This window comes from Anthonomus grandis, chromosome 5 (genome assembly GCF_022605725.1).
Source record: "Anthonomus grandis grandis chromosome 5, icAntGran1.3, whole genome shotgun sequence".
NCBI lineage: Eukaryota > Metazoa > Arthropoda > Insecta > Coleoptera > Curculionidae > Anthonomus > Anthonomus grandis.
The window spans coordinates 1175291-1199219 of record NC_065550.1 but is presented as its reverse complement, the minus strand read 5'-3'; the positions used below and the strand labels follow the sequence as shown (position 1 = coordinate 1199219).

The 23929-nt window shown below is 35.4% G+C and overlaps 1 protein-coding gene across 5 annotated transcripts in view; it reads right to left on the bottom strand.

The window, feature by feature from the left end:
- The window catches only part of LOC126736028 (nose resistant to fluoxetine protein 6-like), a 97902-nt gene that overhangs the window by 58072 nt on the left and 15901 nt on the right, over positions 1 to 23929 (bottom strand). For 3 of the 5 annotated variants that reach the window (XR_007660589.1, XR_007660590.1, XM_050440218.1), the window contains 7 exons: positions 9227 to 9360; positions 8271 to 8467; positions 8127 to 8218; positions 7877 to 8070; positions 7651 to 7823; positions 7436 to 7598; positions 2767 to 2960 (listed from right to left, as the gene is read on the bottom strand). Coding sequence is in view for 1 of the 5 variants with exons in the window: in XM_050440218.1 (XP_050296175.1) it covers positions 2767 to 2960; positions 7436 to 7598; positions 7651 to 7823; positions 7877 to 8070; positions 8127 to 8218; positions 8271 to 8467; positions 9227 to 9360 (1147 nt within the window). In the remaining 4 variants the exon portion in view is untranslated. Of the gene's footprint in view, positions 1 to 2766; positions 2961 to 7435; positions 7599 to 7650; positions 7824 to 7876; positions 8071 to 8126; positions 8219 to 8270; positions 8468 to 9226; positions 9361 to 14589; positions 14768 to 23929 lie in introns of those variants that run through there. The other 2 variants (XR_007660591.1, XR_007660592.1) reach the window with 2 other exon arrangements.

The window sequence follows — 23929 nt, the reverse complement described above, 5'->3', positions numbered from 1 at the left end:
GTAAAAACTGGTCTTCTTGCTTTTTTTCTCTACGTGATCTTTATATTATGTGTTGTGCGACTTGGGTTTTTTTGTGATTGTTCATTTTTTGTGTTGTTACCTTGATCCTTTCCATTATTGTCTTGTTCACTGACTTGACTGAACTCATCCTCGCAATCTATTTCGGGATCCGGGACATCGTTCTGTGAAGTACCTGCTGACTCACTTTCTTTATTCAGAGGACTTGGTATATTGGAAATGCCATCCCTCTAAAAAGACACTTCCACGAAGTTCAAACGTTCATAAAACTGCCACTTGCTATTCTCAGGTTTAGTTGCATCTCCTGTCTCCCCTTTCTTTTGCGTTTAAATCGATTATATGAATCTTTCACATGTTTCTATCTTTTCTTGCATTCACCACCAAAAATTAAAAAAATACTGAAACGTAATCAAAGTTTTTTTTTCAGGTTCATGGCCACAGGAGAAACTTTAAAATCGCATATAAGATTGTTACATATCACAGATAGTGAAAAATGTATTAAGAAGTTTAAGTAAAAACCTTATCTCACTAAGTATGCCACCACAATCTGAAAATGATTTTAAAAGGATCGCTGAGCAATTTTTGAATAAATGAAACATTCCAAATTGTGTAGGCGCGATTGATGGCAAGCACGTTCGTGTTAAAGCCCCCAAGAACAGTGGCTCCCTATATTTCAATTATAAAGAATATTTCTCGATAGTCCTCTAAGCAACTGTAGATGCAAATTTCAAATTTATTGCAATAGATGTCGGCGCATATGGCAAAGAGGGAGACAGTAGTATCTTTAAGAAATCTGCAATGAGAAGAAAAATAGCCACGAACAGTTACAATATTCCTAAAGAAAAATGTCTACCCGGAACTAATCTGGAAGTACCACATTTTTTAATCGGTGACAAAGCATTTGCAATCGATTTCTATATGATGAAGCCCTATCCTCGAAAAGTTGCAAAATCTGACAAGAAAAAAGAGATATTTAATTATCGTATTTGCCGTGCTCGCAGGGTTACAGAGAATGCATTAAGACTGTTATGTCAAATTTTTAGAGTTTTTCACACTCCAATAGCCATACTACCCGAAACATGCGATGATCTGATAATGGCTGCTTGCTGCTTACACAATATGGTACCTTTAGCCCATGGTGGTGGATTTGTTAACAGTTTCGGTTTAAGAATCAGGGAGATACTGAAAGAGTATTTTTCAAGTGAAGAAGGGGAAGTTTCTTGGCAAGAACGTATTATAGATCGACGATGCTAATAAAACAATATATTTTGTGTCAGAAAAGAAATTGTGAATTATTTCATTACTTAGTTATAGTTTAATTGTATGTGCAGGGTGTGCCCCAGGATTTTTATAAAAGTTTAGGTTTTTTGACATTTTGACATACGCAACAGTCAAAACAGACGTTTCCGATATATCCTGATATCTCAAACCTCAAATGTAATTGCCCTGAAAGAAGTTACATATGTCTGTTCCATTTAAACACACGAAGTCAATATATCATCGTTTTTGGTTCCCTCGTAAATGCCCCGGGACATCGAGTTTGGGACACCCTGTATATTCCATTTCACAGAACACTATATACTACATGATACATACGGCTTTTATTTAAGGCCTTTCCAATATCTTTCCATATATTTTCCCGTAGCACACCGTCTTTGTAACATTCTAATGCAGGATCATAAATTGGTGGGTTCTGATGAACTAATTCTATCAATTTTTCGTCATCTTCTACATAGAAATTGGAGAAAGACACCATTTTTTACTAAAAATGCTAATACTTAACTCGCGAAACACTGCGACACTACTGCTCCAAAGGAGGAAATGTCTCTAGTCGCACGCGACAATGAGCAAACGCCGATATACCGCGCGACGCTGTCGCTTCCTTTGAACTGAGTCCTATTCAGTTCTATTGATTAGTCTTGAAAAGTTGTCGCAGTCGTTTGTCTCGGTCGCTTGTCGCTGTCTCTTGTTGCGGTTGCAAACATCGAACGTCTACCTTTAGTTCAAACAATATCGGCAGCCAGGTCAGGAACTGGGTAGTGTCGGAGCCATCATAGACACATACGGTTTGACATTGCTATTGGTAACAGACGCATAGTTAAGTACAAGAACGTGAAAAGTACTGACTGGGTCAGATATAAATCGTCCCTACAGAAAACTTACTATCCCGTGACAAAACTAGATTCCGGGACATAGTGCAATGGGGGGAAGGGAGCGAGCAGACAAATTTACCAGACACGGATCACCTCTCTTAACGGTTGGTGTGGAACCTTACATCGGACCAGCAATAGCCGATTGCGACAAGGCAAGGAACTGCTGTCAATCCCAATGAAAGCGACGGCAGTCTAGCTGCTTTCCCGACCTACGGGAATGATAGCGGACTTCACTACCTTAAGCCTAATAGGTCACTCTAGGTTTACTTGGCCTCCTGTATCTTTTAAGTGTGGCTTCCCATAGAAGAATGCCATATGTGGACTAGGCTGCTGAGAAAATCAATAACCTGAACTAGCAAACTCTGCTTTCCTTCATTAGGAGAATATGGTGCCTAGAAACCCTTCTCAGACGACATAGATGATCAGCATAACATAATCGAGGTTTCGCAAAGGGACTTTAAGGGTTATCTGCTGGACTTTCAAGTACTAGTACTACTGCAATTACTACAATTACTAATGGCCTCAACCTTTCCCAAAAGTTTGTCGGTATTTTCAGACTGATCTGTATATTTATAAAAATCATTTCCATACTTACTCAGGAAAAGGCTGAAACAGGAACTCGAAATCGTTGATGTATATGTAGATTCCAAAATACAAAGAGACACCCACAATAGCCAATCCAATTACTTTAAAGTGTGATAATTTAAACTTTAGAATAATATATAATATTATAAGGGTTAAAGTGTAGTATGCCGTGTCCACAGATAGGTACCAGAGACCTGGAGTGCACTAGAAATAAAATAAGAAATAACATAAAAAATTAGGTAATCAAATTTTCTTAAAAACTCAGGAAATCAGTAATTATTTATATTTGAGAAATTATTAGCTTTGTTCGCGGTGACAGTCCTGGACAAGTTGAGAATTACTTTGCATGCGCATTGTTAAAAAGAGCGTTCGCGGTGACCAGTCCTGAACTTTTAGTTCGAAGTCCTGCCGTTCGCGGATGTTTTGTTACTTGTTCAGGATCAATCTGTAACTAGTTCAATCAATCCTTGGACTTTCATTAGAATTTTGAGTTCTGGACTTGCGCAGTAGATTTTAAATGACTTATTTGAGGTAAGTCGAATATTTACTCTTCTTCAGCTTATTCTTTTAACTGGTGCTTATTTTATTTTATTTTTAAATTTAAAACCAATAATAGTTGCGGTTATAAATAATAACTGCTTGTCCTACTGTTTTTTATTAGTTTTATGGGTAGTTTGTTACTTAAATACCTTCAATAAAAATTAAAAATAACTCTATTAAAATTTATCATAGTATTTCTAAGTCATTTCTCTGCTTTGGATACTTACGGTTTAAAGAAAAAAAACTCCTTCCTAAACAAAACAATCGAAAAACATAACCTGTACTAACCAAAAAAGTTTAGATGGTGACAGTCTGTGGATCGTTCGTGGTTGAAATAAATTTCGAACCGGTTATGAATCACGCATGCGCATGTTCTTAAAGGATGAAGAGTTCCTGACTGATCCGGGATGCGTTCAGAACTGTCACTGCGACAAAGCTAATGGCATATATGTAAATAAATGTCTACCAATTCATTCAGTTCAATGTTCATTATGTCGATACGTAGCACCTATATACTCGTTAAAATAACTAAAGTGGTTTTACAGATATTAAATTTAATTAAAGAAGGATTTTTGTTCTAAAAACTGGAGAGAATCATAGGACATAAGTATGTCCAACCATAGGATAATCCGATTCAAAATCGCTTCAAATAAGCAGGAAGCGCTGCTTAAGAGAAACCTGGGAGCCACCGACTGGACCAAATTTAAAGAGGGCCTAGTTTGTATTATATTAAACAGTATAATAATTATCAATTTTTAGGAGGCAGCATGTCCTGTTAGGAGAATTATTAGCAAGAAATTCGCCTAATGGCGACCGTCTTAAAAAAGACGTAAGAAGGTTGCATCACCCAAAACAATTCGATTTCTGGAAATCAAGTTTGATTCCAAACTCTCCTGGTATGATCACGCAGACACCAGAATCAAGAAAACCACCTGCGCATTATGGGCCTGTAGGTGGGTTTTCGGCAATACCAGGAATCTGTCTCCTAAGATCCTCCACTGGATCTACTCACGCATTGTGAGACCCTTTCTCACACACGGGGCTATCGTTTGGTGGCCATGTATGGAGAAAGCGAAAATTCGTGCTCAACTGGACAGAGTCCAACGTCTTGCATATCTCAGCATAACGGGTACCATGCGAACGGCGCCAACTAGAGTGCTTGAGACTCTGCTGAGCCTTCCGCCTCTGGACCTCGTTGTGCAATTCGAGGCAATGAGGACTGCGTACAGCCTATACATCCTCGGCGAACTACGTGCTGGCGAGACCGGTCACGTAAAAATCTGGTCACGGGCCATACATGAAAGTCCACTCCTTCTGATGGGCAGTGACTGCATGGCTCCAGTGACAGTGGACTGCAAGGGATTGATAAGGCACATTGCAGGCAGAGAGGAGTGGCAGCATTCCAACAAGTCTGCATTGCTAAACAGGGGGACCATCTGGTACACAGATGGCTCCAGAATGAGTAACAGAGCTGGATCAGGGCTTTGTGATGGGATCTCACCTACCAGAAGGGCATACTCGCTGGGGGAGCACGCCACTGTGTTCCAGGTCGAATTATTCGCTGTATTAAAATGCAGACAGAAAATCCTAAACCGGACACCGCCATACAGCCGTATCAATATAGTCGCACAGCAGAGCTGTCATTAAGGCTATCATGGCCGTAAAGGTAATACGGGTTGGCTGCAGGGTTCAGCTCGTCTGGGTACCTGGCCTCGCAGGTAACGAGGAAGCTGACTCTCTTGCCAGACTGGGATCCACAAATGTGCGATGGGGCCGGAACCCATAATTGGTATCGCAAAATGCGTAGCGGTCGCGTTAATGAAGGGTCTACTAGACAAGTGAACCCACCGAAGATGGACTGAGTCCCCTGGTATGATACAGGCTAAAGCGCACATAAGTGGGACCTCTCTCTGTCTCACCAAAAATCTACTACGCCTAAAAAAATGCAAAATTCGGTTAGTGACAGGTCTTTTAACCAGACACTGGCACTTATAAAGCCATCTTCATACCATCGGCATTGCGGACAACCCGAAATGCCGGTGGTGCTAGGAGAAGGATGAAACCGTTGACCCCGTGGTCGGAGAGTGCACAGCACTCACGCGCGACAGGTTCAAATACTTGGGTAACACCTTCAGTGCACCGAGTGACTTTAAATCCTTCAGACCAGAGAGCCTTATCGGTTTTTCTAGGGCCATTGGGCTCTGGTAACCCCCGGTGGGGCATGACAGGTCCATCAGGAGACTTATATGCACAAGTGCCATTGGCAGCCCACTATTTTGACATTTTCAATTTCAATGTTGCATCACCGCGCTCTCAAAAGGGGAACTTGATAGCTATCAACTCTAGCTAGAAGGAAGCTCGTCTTTTGAAGCTACTGGGTTCTGACAGAAAAACTGACAGAGGGTGCTTGAAGAAAGGTGAACTATAGACCTCAAACAAAGAAGAGACTATCCAACTTCTTTTCAAAACTAACTTTCCTCGAAAAGTAAAAGTCTTGTGACGCTAAAAAACTAGTAATAAACAAAGCTTGGGCAGAGGGTCAGTGTAGTCCGTATAAGGCTGCGGAGCCTGATGGGTGCTAGGTAGGCCTCAAAACTACACTTCCTTATTTAAAGAGAGTTCTTGAGGTCAGCATGGCAATGGGGTATTTTCCAAGCAGCATAAGGGCAGCATATGTGGTTCTTATCAAAACCGGCCAAGAAGGACTACCGCTAACCAAAGTCCTTTAGCGCAATAAGCCCGACTTCAATTCTAATGAAGACGATAGAAAAGCTTATAGACAGGTATATAATAGAGGAGATTCTAACAGAATTGCCACTATATAGACATTAGCATCCCTGCATGAAAGAGAAGTCGACGGCAACGGTACTTCACTTTATAGTGAGCAAGGTTGAAAAAGCTTAAAAGAACAAGGAAATGGCTCTTTTCTTAGACGTGTCGAGAGGTGTTGTCTGTAAGATTGTCGTGTCGAGACCAGCGTGAAGGGTGGTTAAACCTAAAAGAACATACAAATTCTGACATACAGATATACTACAGTGAGTAGCAAACTAAGGTTAAAGAAAAGCTTTTGGTGGAGATTTTTCTCACAAGAGAATAATGGTTAATGACACAAATCAAGAAGCATAACGATTACCGGGCCTGGTACACAGATGACTCATAGATATAAAGCACAAAGTCAGCAGGAGCCGGAGTATACCAAATGGAAACGAACACAGGGAAATTTTTTATGCTAGGAAAACACACCACAGTTTTCCAAGCGGAGATGTTTGCTATACTTAAAGTAAAGCAAACAAACGGGAAGCATAGGAAGGTAACAAGGGGATTTGTATACACTCTAGTAGTCAAGCTGCCCTCAAGGCAATCCAAAAACCCAGATCCAGCGCTAGTTTAGGAGTGCATATACGCTTTGAAAAGACTGAGAGCACACAAGGAAGTAGGACTAGGGTGGGTTTTAGGACACCAGGGAACCAAGGCCATGAATGGGTTGACAAACTAGCAAGATAAAGTTCCGTTAGCCTCTTCGTAGGCTCCGAGCCGCGTTTCGACCTCACTAAAAAACAAATTTCTCAGAAACCTAATTGGGTGTAGTAAAAAATAAGGAAGAATTGGAAAAAGACAGAAGGATGTAGACACGCCAAGAAGATGATACCAGATCATGGCGGTTTTAAAGTAAAGCGACTGCTCAAAGAGCTGACAGTGGATTAAAGATTTGGTGGGAATCATAACTAAGAGAAAGTCTGCTCTGTTCGAGTTGCAGTACAGAGAAGGAAAGTTCATAGCACATATTAGGAATTTGCGATAAGTGACTCCACTTCTGGGGTGGATGAAAAGGGACCTTTAAGCCTACTTACTCTTGCCGCTAGCTCCCCCACCCTTACTACTGTTACTACTACTTCTAAAACTTTTACCTATACCTTAAGTATTTTAAACCTCAAAAGTTGACAGAAAGTTGAAAAGATACTTTCTGCTTAGAATCGCCTCTTAAATCACCCCCTTAAATATTGACATTCAATTCAAAAATCTTCTATAGTAGTTTAAAGATTATTATTAAGTTAGAAATTATTAAAATTTCTTACATTATCTACCACATAATAATGGCTAACAGCATTAACATTTTTAATTCCAAAAAATATACTTACTATTTTATCGAAAGTCAACAAAAAATTTATTTGAAATACAGTGTACCACCAATATTGCTGACATACTGGCAGGCACATATTTCTGGCTCTAACTGTGTGTGGTGAATTATCATAAAGTCCTAATTTAGTAGCAGCCACGGTGATTAGTAATGTTGGTAAAAACCTAAAAATATAATATTCATTAACTTTGGAGATTAACAAATCATTTTATTTACCTGAAAAATCTGTTAACCATCAAGATGTAACAGTGTTTAAGGCTGAAAAATCCATGCTTTCTTTCTAACTCGTAAATTTGATTGGTGAGCAAGAAAGCTGAAATAAAGAAAAATGTCTGCACGCAAAAAGCTCCCAAAAACATCAAATAAAAGAACAGCGAGTTTTCATAGTTCTAGAATAAGTTGAGATGTTATTGCTGAATGATTTTTGTATAACAATTTGTACTTTTTCCAACTCATCAACATCTATAACATAAAGTTGGTGGAGGCTGAGTACAGTATGCCAAAATACTACTACCATTGTATTAAATACTCTAATACCTTGAATACATTTTAGCCTTTGAAAATCTGAGTTTTTGTTGTCTTCTTTTAGCTTCTGGACATTTTGAATTATGGAGAATGTTGTATACCATCTGCCACCTGTAACATATTTAACAGTTTTGTTCGAAGTTTTGTGAAAATGTGTTTCTGCTTACACCAACTATTTTGCATAATAATACCATTATTTCTTTTGTGATGATACCAAGTACACTGGAATACCAATGCTACATATAACAGAACTGAACAACTAAAAAGGTCAAAAATATAACATAATGCGTATATCATAGGTGCCAACTTACTAAAAGAAAGCCTTGAAGTAGAAAAAATCGTACTCTTTTTCGCACTCTATAGACAATACTTTGATAGAAATATTTGGATCCTTTAGTTCCTCTTTTAATGTATCTAAACCATAAGTGTCCGAAGGCTTAAGTCGTGGAACACATATCATTCTATTAAGAATTGTTCGATCTAGTTTTAAAGGGTCGGTTTTGAAGTTCTGCAATTTAATAATGTATTAAAACAATATTTTTTAGGGAATAAAAGCCAAATAATGCAGATTTCTATACAGACAAAAAACAAAGTAAAATAAACATGGCAAACATAAAATGTAAATCTTAGAAGAGCATTTTTGGTACTTATACATTTTGTCCAAATAGTTTTAAAAGTCTACAAACGTTGTTCAAAGTGTTCGTCTTCAGCATCAATGCATCAAGCATCTAGTTGACGTCGCATTGATGCAAAAATTTCTAGGCTCTGCCACAGCTCACTTTACTTAAGCCGCGAAATGATAACTTTCAGATCCGTTTTCATTTCAGTTCTCATGCGACTTAATGAAGATCGTTTGAATTCCTCTTTTAAATTTGAGTTTTTAAGTGAAATTTCGGAAAAGAAAGTGAATGTAGTTATTAAGAACTTACTAAGGCTTAGTAACATCTCCCAGGCAGCGTCGGTGTGTTATATACTATTAAAACAGTGATAAATGGTTATCAAGATAAACATCTTGTTTGTAAACAGAAACAGGTGGAGTCGGTCGGCTTTTTAAGTGGGTCATTGGGCTATTTATCGATTTTAGAAGTTTATTTTACATATCAATGGAGCTTTATCTTCTCCTATTATTTATCAAAGGTGATTTGCACCATTTGTGTCATTTTTCAGCAGAGGGATGTAAAAAAAACATTTATTTTATTACTTAATAGACTTCTTGATAAGACGCATCATATAGATAATAGATAAAAAGCTACAAAAAAATACCTACCTCTAAGTTTTTCCATAAATTTGATTTAACATCTTTAGGCTCTATCTTAAAATCAAATAAACAATAAGTATTCCTGGATTTGTCACATTCAGCATAGCTCTCCATTTGGAACATTTCCGGAAATGCTGCATTTTCTACAAAACATTTTGGTGTTAGTTTTTGGAAGGTAGAATTTAGAGATAATGAAAAGAATAAAAGTAATGAAATATTATCAATTTTCTACGGTGTTGAAAATAATGATATAGGGATAGAGTATAAACTATGGCGATAGAATATATCTAAGTATAAACTATGATTAACAGGAACTGAAGGGGGAATTTTAATTATTACCCATCATTTTTTGGGAGGGAGAAAACCTTCTGTTTTCTGTCTTTTAGGCACTGATTTTGTTTAGCGCGTTGAAACAATTAAACCACAAACTTCCTCTGTACTACAAATTTATTTGCATAAACCAGCAAACAATCTGACTATTTCCTCCAATAATGCTTAAATGTCTTTTATCATCACTTGACAACTCTATTCGAATTGCACACAGGCAAACACAACTCTTTTAGCTTACATATAGCTAATGAATTAACATTCATCTGTACTAATTGGTTTACAAATTAAAAACTATGATTTTATATTGAGAGTAGAGATATAATCTATGTCGAGAGAGTGAGAGAGCGACAGAGAGAGAGAGAGAGAGAGATCGATATTTACTTCTTGCAGCTAAGACGCGAGATGACCCTTGACTCTTGAGAAACTTTTAATTGACTTGCCGAATTTGTCTCCGTTACGTCGCACCCTCACTACTGATGCAGGTGACGTACTTGATGCTGATTGGTGCGCCAGGGAATAATAACATTACCGAATTCTTACTATAATGAGCAATTCACATACTCCCCTCCTCCGAAGATGTATTTATAATATTATTTTATCCCTTAGGAAAGGGGCAGACCTTCGCAATAGATCTGCTGAAAATTCCCTCGCTTGTCAACACCTTGACCATCCGAACTTTTCCGTCCGGACCTGGAATTATTTCCGTTACTCGACCCCTACGCCAGTTAAGTGATGGGGTATTATCTTCCTTTAAGAGAATTAAATCATTTATAAAAAATGGAGGTGTTCAGTCCAACGAAAAGATGTACTAAAAATTCTCCACTATCGCTGAGTGAAAAAGTTATTATTTTAAATGTACATGATTGCATAAAACACGGATACCCTAGTTTTACTGTGCAAGAAATTGTTGAAAAATGTTCTCGAATGAGTGGAATTGGAAAGTCCACCATTTTCAAATTGTTGCGGGAAAGAAAAGTAGCAGGTCAAGTGGAATCTCCCAAGCAAAAGCCAGGACGACCTACAAAAGTCCTTGATGAAAATGCTAAATGTATAATTCGAAGAAAAGTTCACTCTTTTTATTTTAAAATGGAAATACCCACCCTAGACAAAATTTTAATGGAGCTTGGCCGAGATGACAGTATTCCGTTGATAAGTAGAAAACTTTTATGGAAAACTTAAAAAAATATGGATTTTGCCTGGGAAAAGCATAACCGCAAAGCACTTTTACTGGAGAGCGACGAAATTGTTTGTTGGAGACGACAATACTTGAGAAGTATCAAGCAGTACCGCAGGGAGCAAAAGAAAGTTTTTTATCTTGATGAGACGTGGATTAACGAAGGTTATATAGTCCAAAAAATGTGGCAAGACAAAAATATAACCAGTGCTCGCCAAGCTTTCATAGAAGGCCTGTCTACGGGTATTAAAGTACCTTCGGGAAAAGGAAAAAGACTTATAATCACACATATTGGAAGCGAAGAGGGATTTTTAAAAGAAGGTCTACTAACCTTTGAGTCGACTCGCACAGGAGATTACCATGAAGACATCAACTCGGACGTTTTCGAGGACTATTTTGGTAAAATGATAAAATTTCTTCCGGCTAATTCGGTGGTGGTTATGGATAACACAAGCTATCATTCACGGCGAATAGAGAAGACGCCAACTTCAAGTTGGAGAAAGCAAGAAATTATCGATTGGCTGACTGCAAAAGGTATTGCGTTTGAAGCAAATTTGATAAAAAAAGAACTGCTGGCAATAGCAAGCTTACACAAAACTCGTTTTATGACATACGCCGTGGAAGATATAGCCGAAAAATATAATATAACTGTACTGCGCTTACCGCCATATCATTGCGAACTAAATCCTATAGAACTGATATGGGCGCAGGTAAAAGGATTTGTAGCAAGACAAAACACGACTTTTAAAATGAAAGATGTTAAGCTACTGTTTGATCAAGCCATTACGGAAGCGACACCAAAGAATTGGCGAAAAGCAGTCCAGCATGTAATTAAGCAAGAGGACAAAATGTGGGATCTTGACAACCTCATCGATCAGACAGTCGATCCGACAGGTGATGACAGTTCGTCAGATGACGAAGAAGACTACAATCTATTATAATTTAAAATTGTTATACACTGTTCAAAAAGTGCCAGATCCAAAAGTGACATTTTCAATTGTTTTACTCTACATATTATGTTCAATAAATTTGTGAAAAAAATATATTATTCCATTTAAACAAAAGTAACTTTCTAAAATAAAATAGCTTTTAAGTACATTAATTATAAGGTAAAAAACAAGTCCCAGTTGCACGCCTTTGGCGAACCGTTTTCAATGTTTATCAGTGGGTAACAATGGGCAAAACTCATAAATTGACCCAAAATCGGGTGGCACTACCTGCAATCAACGAAAAGAAAGAATTTTACATTGAAACTAATACCCAACTAAGGTAGTGGCATAAAATATTGGTGGATCACCAGGTACCACTTTTGCATACCTAATGAGGTTTTATTGCTCTACACACTTCTGAAATAGATTATAGATTTATATTTTCCGAAGGCTGTAGCCATTTCGAACGATTCTGTAGCCTCGTCAGATAATCAATAGACCATTTCTTCCAAAATTGTTGTTTTAATTTTACACACAGTTGCCAATTACTTAATTTATTTACAGGGATTTCAGTGAGATCTGCTGCAGGTAAAGCAGATGACTATGATGGCCTATAAGAAAATGACCTGGCGTTAAAAAATTTAGATCTGAAGGATCATTACTGAGGGGAGTTAGGGGCCTGGAATTAAGTATGCCCTCTATTTGAATTAAAACAGTAGTTAATTCTTCGAATGTGAGAGTAGTGTTGCCAACGATTCTATAAATGTGGTGTTTCGCACTTTTAATTGCGGCCTCCCATAAACCGCCCCAATGCGTGCTCCGAGGTGGGATAAATTTCCATTGTATTAATTTAGTGGATAGAAATTCCTCTATATCTCGAATCCTTTGTTTATTTCTAAAAAAAATATAGAGATCGCGTAAGTGATTTTTTGTTCCCACAAAATTGGTGGCATTGTCACTATAAACAATTTCCGGAAAGCCCCGTCTGCTAATAAACCTGCGAAGACACAAAATAAATGCTTCGGTAGATAAGCTGCTTACTAATTCTATATGGACAGCCTTTGTACTTAGACAAACAAAAATTGCCATGTAGCACTTTTGGGTTGGGGCTTTTCTAAGTCTAGAGGATCGAATTAAAAATGGGCCTCAATTTATTGTGTTTTAATGTTTAATTTATATATCCATGTTTTAATTTAATTAATTTTTTTTTAAATTGATAACAAAGTGACAAAAATTGACACAAGAGGTATCATTCCACTTTAAAAATATGTGGGATCAGTCCTGACTTGACCTGACCCCTTATGGGATGACGCAGGTCACTTTAACGAGTGAATACTTTCTTAAGATAAATAAAACACGCGTTTAACGTCGGGATATTTTGTTTTTATTGAATTGTCATACCTCTAAACAGTTTGTTTTTTAATCATTTCAAGGGATTATTTGTTTCAAAAAGAAAAGTACATGGTCAATGTCCCTTTTAAAAAAGGTTGCCATCAAGATGAGACAAGTGGCATCATCCCATTTAAAAAAATTAAATAAGGTTAGGTTTTACCCTTTCAGAGAGGATGAGAAAAAAATTTTCTAATAATATATTTCTTTCTTTATAATACATTTTTAAACGCCGCAAAATGTCTTGTATAAAGGCATATTTTCACATTTTTCTGAAATAGTTTTTCAATTAACCAAGCAACATACGATAGTTAAATAACAGTTTATTTTTAATTTATACCAGATGTACAGTCAACAAAATTGAAAATGTCCCTCGCTCCGTGGCTCTTTACCCATTTACACGTAATTTAAGCACAATTTGGCTACACTGTATGAATGAAGAAAGTATAGCGGCATTTCGAAAATAAGTAACGGGGGCTGATGCGGGGGCAGCTTATGCGATCGATCCCATTATAACATTGTGTATAAGGTACCATTGTAAATTTTAAGATCTATTTTTAAGGAGGGTTTTTCCATATTAATTGGTGGCACGGGGATGCAGGTAAAATGTATAAGCTGGTAATTATAAATAAATTTGATGGTATAGTTCAGTTCAGAGATCTATTAGAATCTTTGATGTACCGCAAATAGTCCGTGTGCCGGTGTTGCTTGTATTGTCACATGACATGCATCTTTAAACTGCAAAATTTTATGTGGAAAGAGTCATAAAGTATTGTTCTAAGCGATATTTAATCATTTCATTAAATAAATAAATGTTTTAAGCATTTTTTTAAGAATTTATACATTTGATTCGTAAAATGTGACTGCATGTGCCCACGTACTATTTTCTTAAACGCCTGACCTTAGTCACAGCCACTCAAGCGTGAAAAGTTGCACAGGTCCGGCTTTAAAATTTATTTGTATTTAAAACTTTATTATTCGGGATTTTTGGCTTTAGTTTTATTAAGTTAGAAATTCAGGATAGTTGATAGCAAGATAATATTTAATTTAAATATTAGATTTAAGTACGTTAAATGAGTTTAACCAAAAATTTTAATTTCATAAGTTTAGTTTTTAGCGCCATCAGTCCCTTACAACAAGTCAAGTCTCTTTGCTTTGCAATATGTCAAGTTGGAATAATGTATTGACTACTGTTAACCCACTGCATAGCTTTTATCAAATAGTATCAAACAATTTTAACACTGCTTTTCCTGTTGTCAATATTAAGAAACGAAATAGAAAACCTTGATATACTAAGGGTTTACGAGTATCTGGGAAAAATATGCGGTTCCTTTTTTACATTAGGAAATACGCTATGAACAATGCAACATTTTTAAATTATTATAACAGATACCGCAAGATTTACAGAAACTCAATCAGAATGGCTAAGTGGACCTACTTTCAAAGGAGGATAAATAATTCCTCCAACAGAGCAAAAGAGTCTTTAAGATTGAGAGGAAGATTTTAAATGAGCTTAGGGGTAAAAATAATGTCTTGGTTATTCCAAGTACCTTAGATTCCAATGTCCTCAATTCCTTCTACTGTGATATTGCTAGTAACCTTGCAGCCAATCTCTCACAAAAAATAGATCCCAGGAGCTATCTCAGCAATGTGGTAGTAGCCGAATCTTTCTTTTTTGCCCCCACAAGTGTAGAAGAGCTTAAACAGTTAATGGTTAATATTAAGAATAATAGTTCATCAGGTTGGGATGAGCTTTCTCTTAAAATATTTTCTGTTTTACCTCTTGTTGCTTTGCAAGTCTTGGCCGAGTCAATTAACTTTTCATTTATGTCTGGAGTTTTCCCAGAGTGCTTAAAAAGAGCAATGATTGTTCCTCTTTACAAGGGTGGCGATCGCGACTGTCCTTCTAACTTTAGACCTATAGCGTTATTGCCTACTTTAGCCAAGATAGTGGAACGGCTCGTTAAGGTGAGGATGGTTTGATTTTCAAATAGATTTGGCCTATTGAGTCTTCAGCAGTTTGGCTTTCGTGAGTCTGTGAGCACAAATGATGCTATCTTTAGCTTTCTAGAGCACCTGTACAACCGACTGAATGTTGGTGAAGTTGCAGCAGCGGTATTCTGTGACTTGTCCAAGGCATTTGACTGCATGAGTCACAGAGTGCTGCTGATGAAACTGGAGCTCTATGGTTTCAGGGGAACTGCCCTGCCCTTGAGTGGTTTCGTTCCTACTTATCAAATCGTGTCCAGGCTGTCAAATTTAATGGTGGTATGTCTAAGGAACTTAATATAAATGTGGGTGTTCCGCAAGGATCAGTACTTGGCCTTTTAATTTTTCTCATTTATGTGAACGATCTGCCACAACTGCAGGTAACTGGTGTGCCGATGATACCACCATCCTCTGGCACGACTCTGATGTTTCTCAAATGGAGGCCAATATACGTGCAGATTTGTTAAAAATAAAAGACTGTTGTGATGCAAATTTTTTGACATTTAATGTTTCCAAAACAAATATCCCTAAATGTAATACAAATGATATATGTTTAAATAATGAAGCCATCAACATGCCACCGTTCAGTAAGTTTTTGGGTCTTTCCATAGACAAGTTCCTTAAATTTAAAGACCATATTGTGAATGTATGTAGAAAAGTCTCATCAGGCTGCTACGCCCTAAGGGTTATTGCCACCAGTCTTAATTTCTCCATCGCCAGATCTGCATACTTCGCGATTATCGAGTCGCACCTTCGATATGGAATTTGCTTTTGGGGTTCATGTTCAAATTCACTTTTTAGTTCAGTGTTTGTACTCCAGAAAGGGACCATTAGATATCTATGTGGGGCCAAGCCTCGTGATTCATGTCGCCCGCTTTTTGTAAGTCATAATATTTTAACCCTGTGTTGTATTTTTATTTTGGAAACAGTTTGCTTAGTTTTTATAAAATATAAACAGGAACTCCACTTAGGAAGCCACTATAATACGCGACAAAACTATTTGTTGAGGCTACCCATTCCTCATTTTGAACTTGTCCGTAGCTCTATTATATATGGAGGTAGAAAGCTGTTTAATAAACTTCCACTAGAAATAAGACAACTTAAGACTGAAAAAAGCCTACGTACACGGAAGAAAATATTTCTTGCTAGTAAAGCGTACTAAACTATGTAGCACCTAAACTATGATGAATTTTTAATGATTAGCATTTAAGTATTTTTCAAAGTTTTATATAATTTTATTTTATTTTAAATTAGTTTCTAGTTTTTATTCCTTTAATATTACAGTCTATTGGCTTTGTCTACAACTTCTATGTTTATATTGACAATAAAGCATTTTTGAGTTTAATGAGAGAGTAGGTGACAAATTACTTAGGCCCATTTATTCTGTGGATTAAGGCATTAAATAGTTACTTTTTGACACAAAAGTGTAAAATGTTTTGGTTTGTCTTCAAATTTTATATATTTCCTTTTTTTGGGAATTGAGATTTATTTTTACATGGTGGTGATTATTAATGGGGATTGTGGCTGCCATATTCAATGTCCTTTATTATAGTTTTTTTTAATTAATACATATTATGATATATTATTATAATAATATACTCATGAAAACCCCCCATCCCAAATTTAGTACCAACTTCTTTTGATAAAAAGTAATTATGTAGTCAGAAAATTGGAAGTATATTTTTTAAAATAAACTTTTACATTAAAAATCATCTGGCTGTCTATACTTTATGCCTTTAAAAGACACAAGTTTTACTTATAAAAAAAAACACAATTTACATCCTGAACGTATTTATTAATTTGTTTGCCTCGTATTTAGTTATTATGCATATTAGGAGAGATTAGATAAAAATTAACAAAAATAAATGCTTATACTAAAAACTAAAAATCTTATACAAAACACTACATTTTAAGTATACTGGATCCTAAAACTACAGTGAGGATACTAAATACTTTTATAAATTTAACCACTCTTTTGAATCTGGCCCAAAAAGTTAATACAAATTTTGTAAATTCTGTTTTTTTGCCATTGTTCTTTAGCAGTTTCTTCCATTAAGGAAGGAAACAGTTTCTCTGTTGCCGCCATGGATTCCAACTTCATCTCGCACATCAGCATATGGATTCTAAAGCATTATATTATATATACTTTATTGTGTCGCTGAAGGACAAACAGGGGCAGTAAGCTGTAAAAAACAAAATTTTAGATTTGTTTTCTTATTAAAAACAGTGTTTTTCTTACCATAGCAAAAAGGGGTTTTTCCCAGAGAATGGTGGAAGAAGCAGTCTTTATTGTATCACTGAAGGACAACAGGGGCAGTAAGCTGTAAAAAACAAAATTTTAAACTTGTTTTATTAATAAAAATATGGTTTTCTTACTATGGCAAAAAAGGGACTTTTTTCCCAGAGAATGGAAATCATACATCAATCATAAATGTATCATATCATGTTTCGGCTAAATAATATATGGATCTTTCTTCCTCCCAAATTTTTTTAATTTTCCTCAAATATTCTATACACCACCTGACAATTCCATTACAGCAGCTCTTTTGTTAACCATCTTAAGCTTAAATCTAAGTTTTATCAGGTATCTCCGCAAGGTTAAGACTGAGAAATGTTTGTCCCTTGCCGATAAGGTGTCTCTATGGTCAGAACCTCATTGTTTTTGTATTTAGAATACACACCTTTCCTTAGCAATTTGGCAATATCCATGTCAAGTCCCTTTGATTGTCCTGCATCTTTCCTTTTTATTCTGTCTTTAATCCTTTTTTTTACAGGCATATTGTACTATTGGGAACCCCTGTTAAAAACGCTATTTTTTGCAAAGCACTACAATCATTTGTGAACTGAGTATCATTCCTTAGATTGTTATAGATATTTAGATAAATTTGTTCTTTTAAAACTGCTTGATTTCCTCTGTAGCTTCTACTTCCCTTGCTTCTTTTTGCTTCCTCAATACTAGAAAATGAACTATCAGAACTATGTAAGTCTAAATCACTGCTCAGATCACTCTTATTGTTTTTATCACAAATATTATTGTCTTTCTTGTACACCCACGGTCTCCATAAGCCCGCACAAACACTTTCTTATTCATTTGCCAAATTTTCCTGCCTATTTTTCTAGGGTCGAAACATTTTAAGGTCTTTAGGTATAATACCAAAACAAATCCACAAACACAAATAAAAAAACACTGTTCCTCACAGTAAAAACTGCAAAAAATTTAGAGGAATACAGGCCAAATTCTAAATTCTTTACTTTCATAAACGTGTAAAAAGCTTAACCGGCAAAACACATCAAATAATAACCTCACATGGCCCTCCCTCCATCCAACAAGTATTTTAAAGGCGATAGACCCATCCGTAAAGATCTCTTTAAAAACACGACGAAAATAATACAAAAACGATCCAAAAATTTATTTGGGTACGGCCCCGTAATTCTTAAATTCAGTGGGATAGATCACACAATCACTTGCACAGCCTAAAGTAGGAATTGTCAGAACGCAGGTGTTTTATCTTTGTTTAATAAACTGGCTAAAAAGAGGTGACAAGTCTGTGAGTGCTGGAAGTGTTTAACATATTTTGTAAGATGCTTGGATTTTAGTCCGCGGTCAATTTTTTGATATTATTTTCTTTCTAAAAATTGACATTTTCCAAAGAAAAATAAAAAATAGTATAAAACATGGGGTTTTACGTATATTTAAAATGATTTCATAGATAGACAATATAAAATTTTGCCATTTAAACATATATATCATGCAACAATAAATATGACATAGGCGCACGGACTAGTTAGTGCGGCATCTGCGACACATCAAAGATTCTAATAGATCTCTGAACTAGACTTTAAGTAGTATTGTACTGTCTTTTGTGTTTATAAGTGCCTCGAGTCTATTTACGTGTTTAATTTTTTTTATTTTTTAAAGTGTTTTATGTAATAATTTTTCATAATGCCAAGATTGCCCGGACAGAGGGAGAGTATCATGGAAATTCGTACTAGAATTATTGTTATGCATGAGATGGGTGCCACCTTACGAGAAATAGCAATGGCTACGGATCTTTCAGTAAGTTTTTTTTTGTATGCATTTCGTTTAAATTTTTTGTTAGGTAAAATCTATTTAAACTAAACTATGAAATTTGTCAAAAATCTTCAAAAATTCTCTTTAACTTTCATTTAAAAAAAAAGGTTTGTTTTTATACGGAACCAACTTTTTTTGATATCCCGAAATAAGCTAATAAATTTAATAGATCAAAAACGAAAATTGTTATCTCATCGTCCTGGGAATCTATTCAAATAGGAGTGATTTCGAGGGTAATTAATAATTTGTTCATTCAATTTTTTATTTAGAAAAATAGCTGAAAATTACATATCTTAAGTTTAATTTATCGATAGATATGTAAAAAAGTAATAAAACTTACCTAAATTTTTTAACAAAGAAAAATATACATGTTATTGGGTCTATCCAAATAAAAAATGTTTTTGTTTTATTTTTAAAGTAAAATCATTTTACATATGATTGATTGTTTTTTTTGAGGTAGTATTTTTTAAATCCAAGCAACCCTTATACAGGGTGAGTTTTTTAAAGTTTTGCAACGCGATATCTTGAAAACATTCAAGTTTTTTCTAAATATTTAAAAAACGAAGGTATAGTTTTTTTTTAGATAATAAATAAATTTAATGCAGTACCATACCCTAAAAAAAGTATTAATGGGTTTAAAGGTTTCTCAAAAACGGTAGTCGAATGTAGTATAGATTGGCGATATTTTGAATTTTAAATTTAATATCTGACTCACTACTGCACCAGTTGAGGGTTAAGGGGAGTGGCCCTATTAAAAAATGTTTATTAAAATAATATTTAGTCCAAAACGCACCGTGAGCCAATCCACTACCTATTTACCGCATTATTTCTATCCATCTAGTATATTTTTATATCTGTATTATTATTGTATTTATTATAGAAGCCATCGCGATGTCGAACCGTGCACACGTATGTGTACGGTGCGACGACAATTTTGTGGTAAATTCCAAGTCAGTTAAATGCAAGTGGTGTAAAGAACATTTTCATAGTCAGTGTGTGCAGATGAAGGAACCCTTATTTAAAGCATTGGGTGAGAATAAGAATGTGTTTTGGTGCTGTAACGAGTGCGTTAATTTGGTTAACGAGAATTTAAACATTGCCAAAAAAATCGGAGCACTTGAACAACGTGTAGTTGAAAATAATATTAACATATCTCAGATAGTACAAACTATGGAAAACAATAAGACAATACCTTCCGAAGTCCAAGCAGATCAGTGGTCAACCGTTGTAAAAAAAAATCTATTTCCTCCGTTAATAATCAAACCTAAGCAGGCAAACCAAGATAGTAGTACGACCAAAAATGTAGTACGAGAAAAAATTAATCCAGCGGATCTCTCAATTGAAGTAAAAAAATGTAAAACAGCAAGTCAAGGCAGCGTGGTTATCGAGTGTAATGATCGTGAATCCCTACATAAACTGCAAACCAAGGCCGTCGCCGAACTATCGGAGAAATATGACATCGAAATTCCTAAGATTGCAAATCCGAAAATTATTGTTGTTGGGATACACGAGAAATATGTAAACAAGGACGTTGACCTCGGTCAAATAATAAGAAAACAAAATTGTCTCTCTGCACTAAAAGTACCGGATTGTGATATTAAAATAATAAAGCAGTATTCCCCAAAACAAAAAACATCGTACAATATTATTTTGGAAGTTTCTCCATGTGTGTTTAGATGCCTCATAAATAATAAGAAAATCTTTTTAGGATGGGATACCTTTCCAGTATACGAATATTTGGGTGTTTTACGCTGTTATAAGTGCTGGCGGTACGGCCATAAAGCTGTAAATTGCAGGCAGCAATCAATTATATGTCCACTTTGGAACAATAATCATAAAAGTGAGGACTGTACTTCCAATATTTTAGAATGTACAAATTGTAAATATGCCCATGATGTCTTAAAGATTACAGATATTGACTATAAACATAGTGTTTTTGATAAAAAATGTGTTTGCTACCAAAGAGCACAGGAAAAACTAAAATCAAGAACCCAATATATATAGCCATTAAAAAATATGCATAAGCGAGTATCTGTTATGGATGGTAGGGTGATCCATGTTAATATACAGGGGGTCACGTCACGCATAAGTGAAATTAGACAACTTGTTGTTGATAGTTCTCCGTTAGTGTTGTGCATTAGTGAAACACATATGACTTCTGAAATAAATGAACATGAGGTACATTTATCAGGATATGATACCGTAATATGTTATTCAAACAGCAGACATACAGGTGGTACTATAATGTACATAAAAAATGGTTTAAAATTTACAGTATGGAAAAATGATTCGGTTGATTATAATTTTTGGGCATTATGGACATCAATAACTGTGAATAAAGAAGTCGCTGTTGTGGGAAGTATTTATAGATCTCCGAATTCGGATTGTAAGCTTTTCTTGGAGTATTTGGGCAATACCTTGAATGAGGACTCATGTCAACAGAAAAAAGTTGTGTTGTTAGGTGATTTAAATATTGACCTACAAAAAAATGACAATAGAGCAAAAAACTTAAAAATAGTTATAGATGCAGCAGGTTTTCGTCAGATTGTGAAGAAGGAAACAAGAATCACCAATACTTCTGCGACATTAATCGACCACATTATTACAAACGACTATAATATCTCCGAATTACCTAGGAATTTTCCCGCCATAAGCGACCATGAGATTATAGGGGTAAATATGCCATTTGAAGAAGTTAGTAACAATCCTAGAGATATATGTTATAGAAATCTTAATGATGAAATAATGTCGAAAATTAGGACGGAACTAGTGGGTGCTGACTGGAACTACTCCACCACTGATGTAAATATGATATATTCTGATTTAATAGAGATCGTAAGAGCTGCAGTGGATAGAGTAAGTCCCAAACAAAAACGGACACTAAAAAAATATCCATGGGTGAATGATACTGTAAAACGAGCACAAACAGAACGAAACAACGCATACAAACGATTTTGTCTTACCAAAAATGAAACTGATTGGTACACTTACCAAAGGTTACGCAATAATGTGACTTCACTGATACGACAGGAGAAGAAAACATTTTATGAACAAAACATAGATATGTGTAGGGGTGATAGTAAAAAAATGTGGCGTACTCTAAAAAGTTTGATAGGAAGCAAAAATCAGCCGACAGATTTTGGAGATATTGATTTTGGTCCATATAATACCAGCGTAGAAGACAATTTTAACCAATATTATGCAGATAGTGTCGAGGAAATTTCAGAAAATATAGAGAAACGGCAATGGGACTGTAAAGTTAGTGAACAGAAGGACTCAGAAATAGCAAACTTTAAAAACCTCACTCTCCAGAAACTAAGATCTATTGTATTTAAACTTAAGAACAAAAGTACCAGTGATGAGTTTTTCAGTGTTAAGTTGATTAAAGACTTGTTTTGTGTGTTGGGATATCCTTTACTCTATCTAATAAATACCTCTTTAGAAACTGGTAGAGTCCCAGATGATCTGAAGACAAGTGTTATGATTCCCATCCCTAAAGTGTCAAAACCAACCATCCCAGAAGAATTTCGACCCATTAATTTACTCCCTGTTGTAGATAAGATCATCGAAACAATTGTGTGTCAGCAACTTAGGTACTACTTTGAGGAAAACAACTTACTCTATGTTGGACAATCCGGATTTAGAAATAACCATTCATGCGAGTCGGCCCTACAGTATATTTGTGCGAAGTGGAGAAAAGAAATAAACGATGAAAATGTTGTGCTTAGTGTTTTTATTGACTTAAAACGGGCATTTGAGACTATAGATCGGGATATCCTCTTTAAGAAATTAAAGTTATATGGAGTTAAGAGTATTGTTTTAAAATGGATTAAGGATTTTCTAAGTAACAGGTGTATGAGAACTAAAGTAGGTGATAGATTTTCAAATAAGGTTCCAAGTAAACTGGGTGTGCCACAGGGCAGTGTTCTTGGGCCCTTATTATTTATAATTTACGTAAATGATATAAACACAGTTCTGCGAAATTCATTTATTAACTTGTTTGCGGATGATACTGTAGTATGCGTGGTAGGTAGGAACTTCAAAAATATTACCAGAATAATGAACTCTGAGATGCATATTTTGTATGATTGGTTGTGCAAAAATAAATTAAAATTAAATATAAGGAAAACAAAGTGTATTGTGTAGGGGTCAAAGACAAATTGTAATAAATTTTATGAATCAGGCTGTACAGTAAATATAAACGGAGATCAAGTAGATTTTGTTTCGGAAATTAAATACTTAGGAATAATTATTGATCCACAGTTGAATTTTTCATTGCACATAGATTATGTTTGTAGAAAATTAGGTAAAAAAATTTCATTCTTATCTCGTATTTCAAGTTCTCTGTCATTATGGTCTAAAAAGTTAATATTTAACACTATTATATTGCCTCATTTTAATTATTGTTCTGCTTCACTTATATCCTGTACACAAGAAAACATAAATAGGCTTCAATTACTACTAAATAAAGCTATGAGGGTTATTTTGAACTGTAGTAAATATACACCAATTGAACATATGCTTTCTACATTAAATTGGTTATCGGTAGAAAAAAATATTAAAAAGGCAAATTTAACATTAATTTTTAAAATCGAACATGGTCTTTTACCAAACTATTTATCAACGTTTTTGGAAAAAAGAGAAAATTTCTATCAATACAACATTCGATCAAAGCAGAACTATAATATTCAACATGTTAAAACCACTGCTTTACAAAAATCACTGTTTTTTGAGGGAATTCGAATGTTTAATAACCTACCAGTAGAGATTAAAGAAGCAACATCACTGAAAATGTTTAATAGAAAGGTGTTTAATTTCTTAAAGAATCA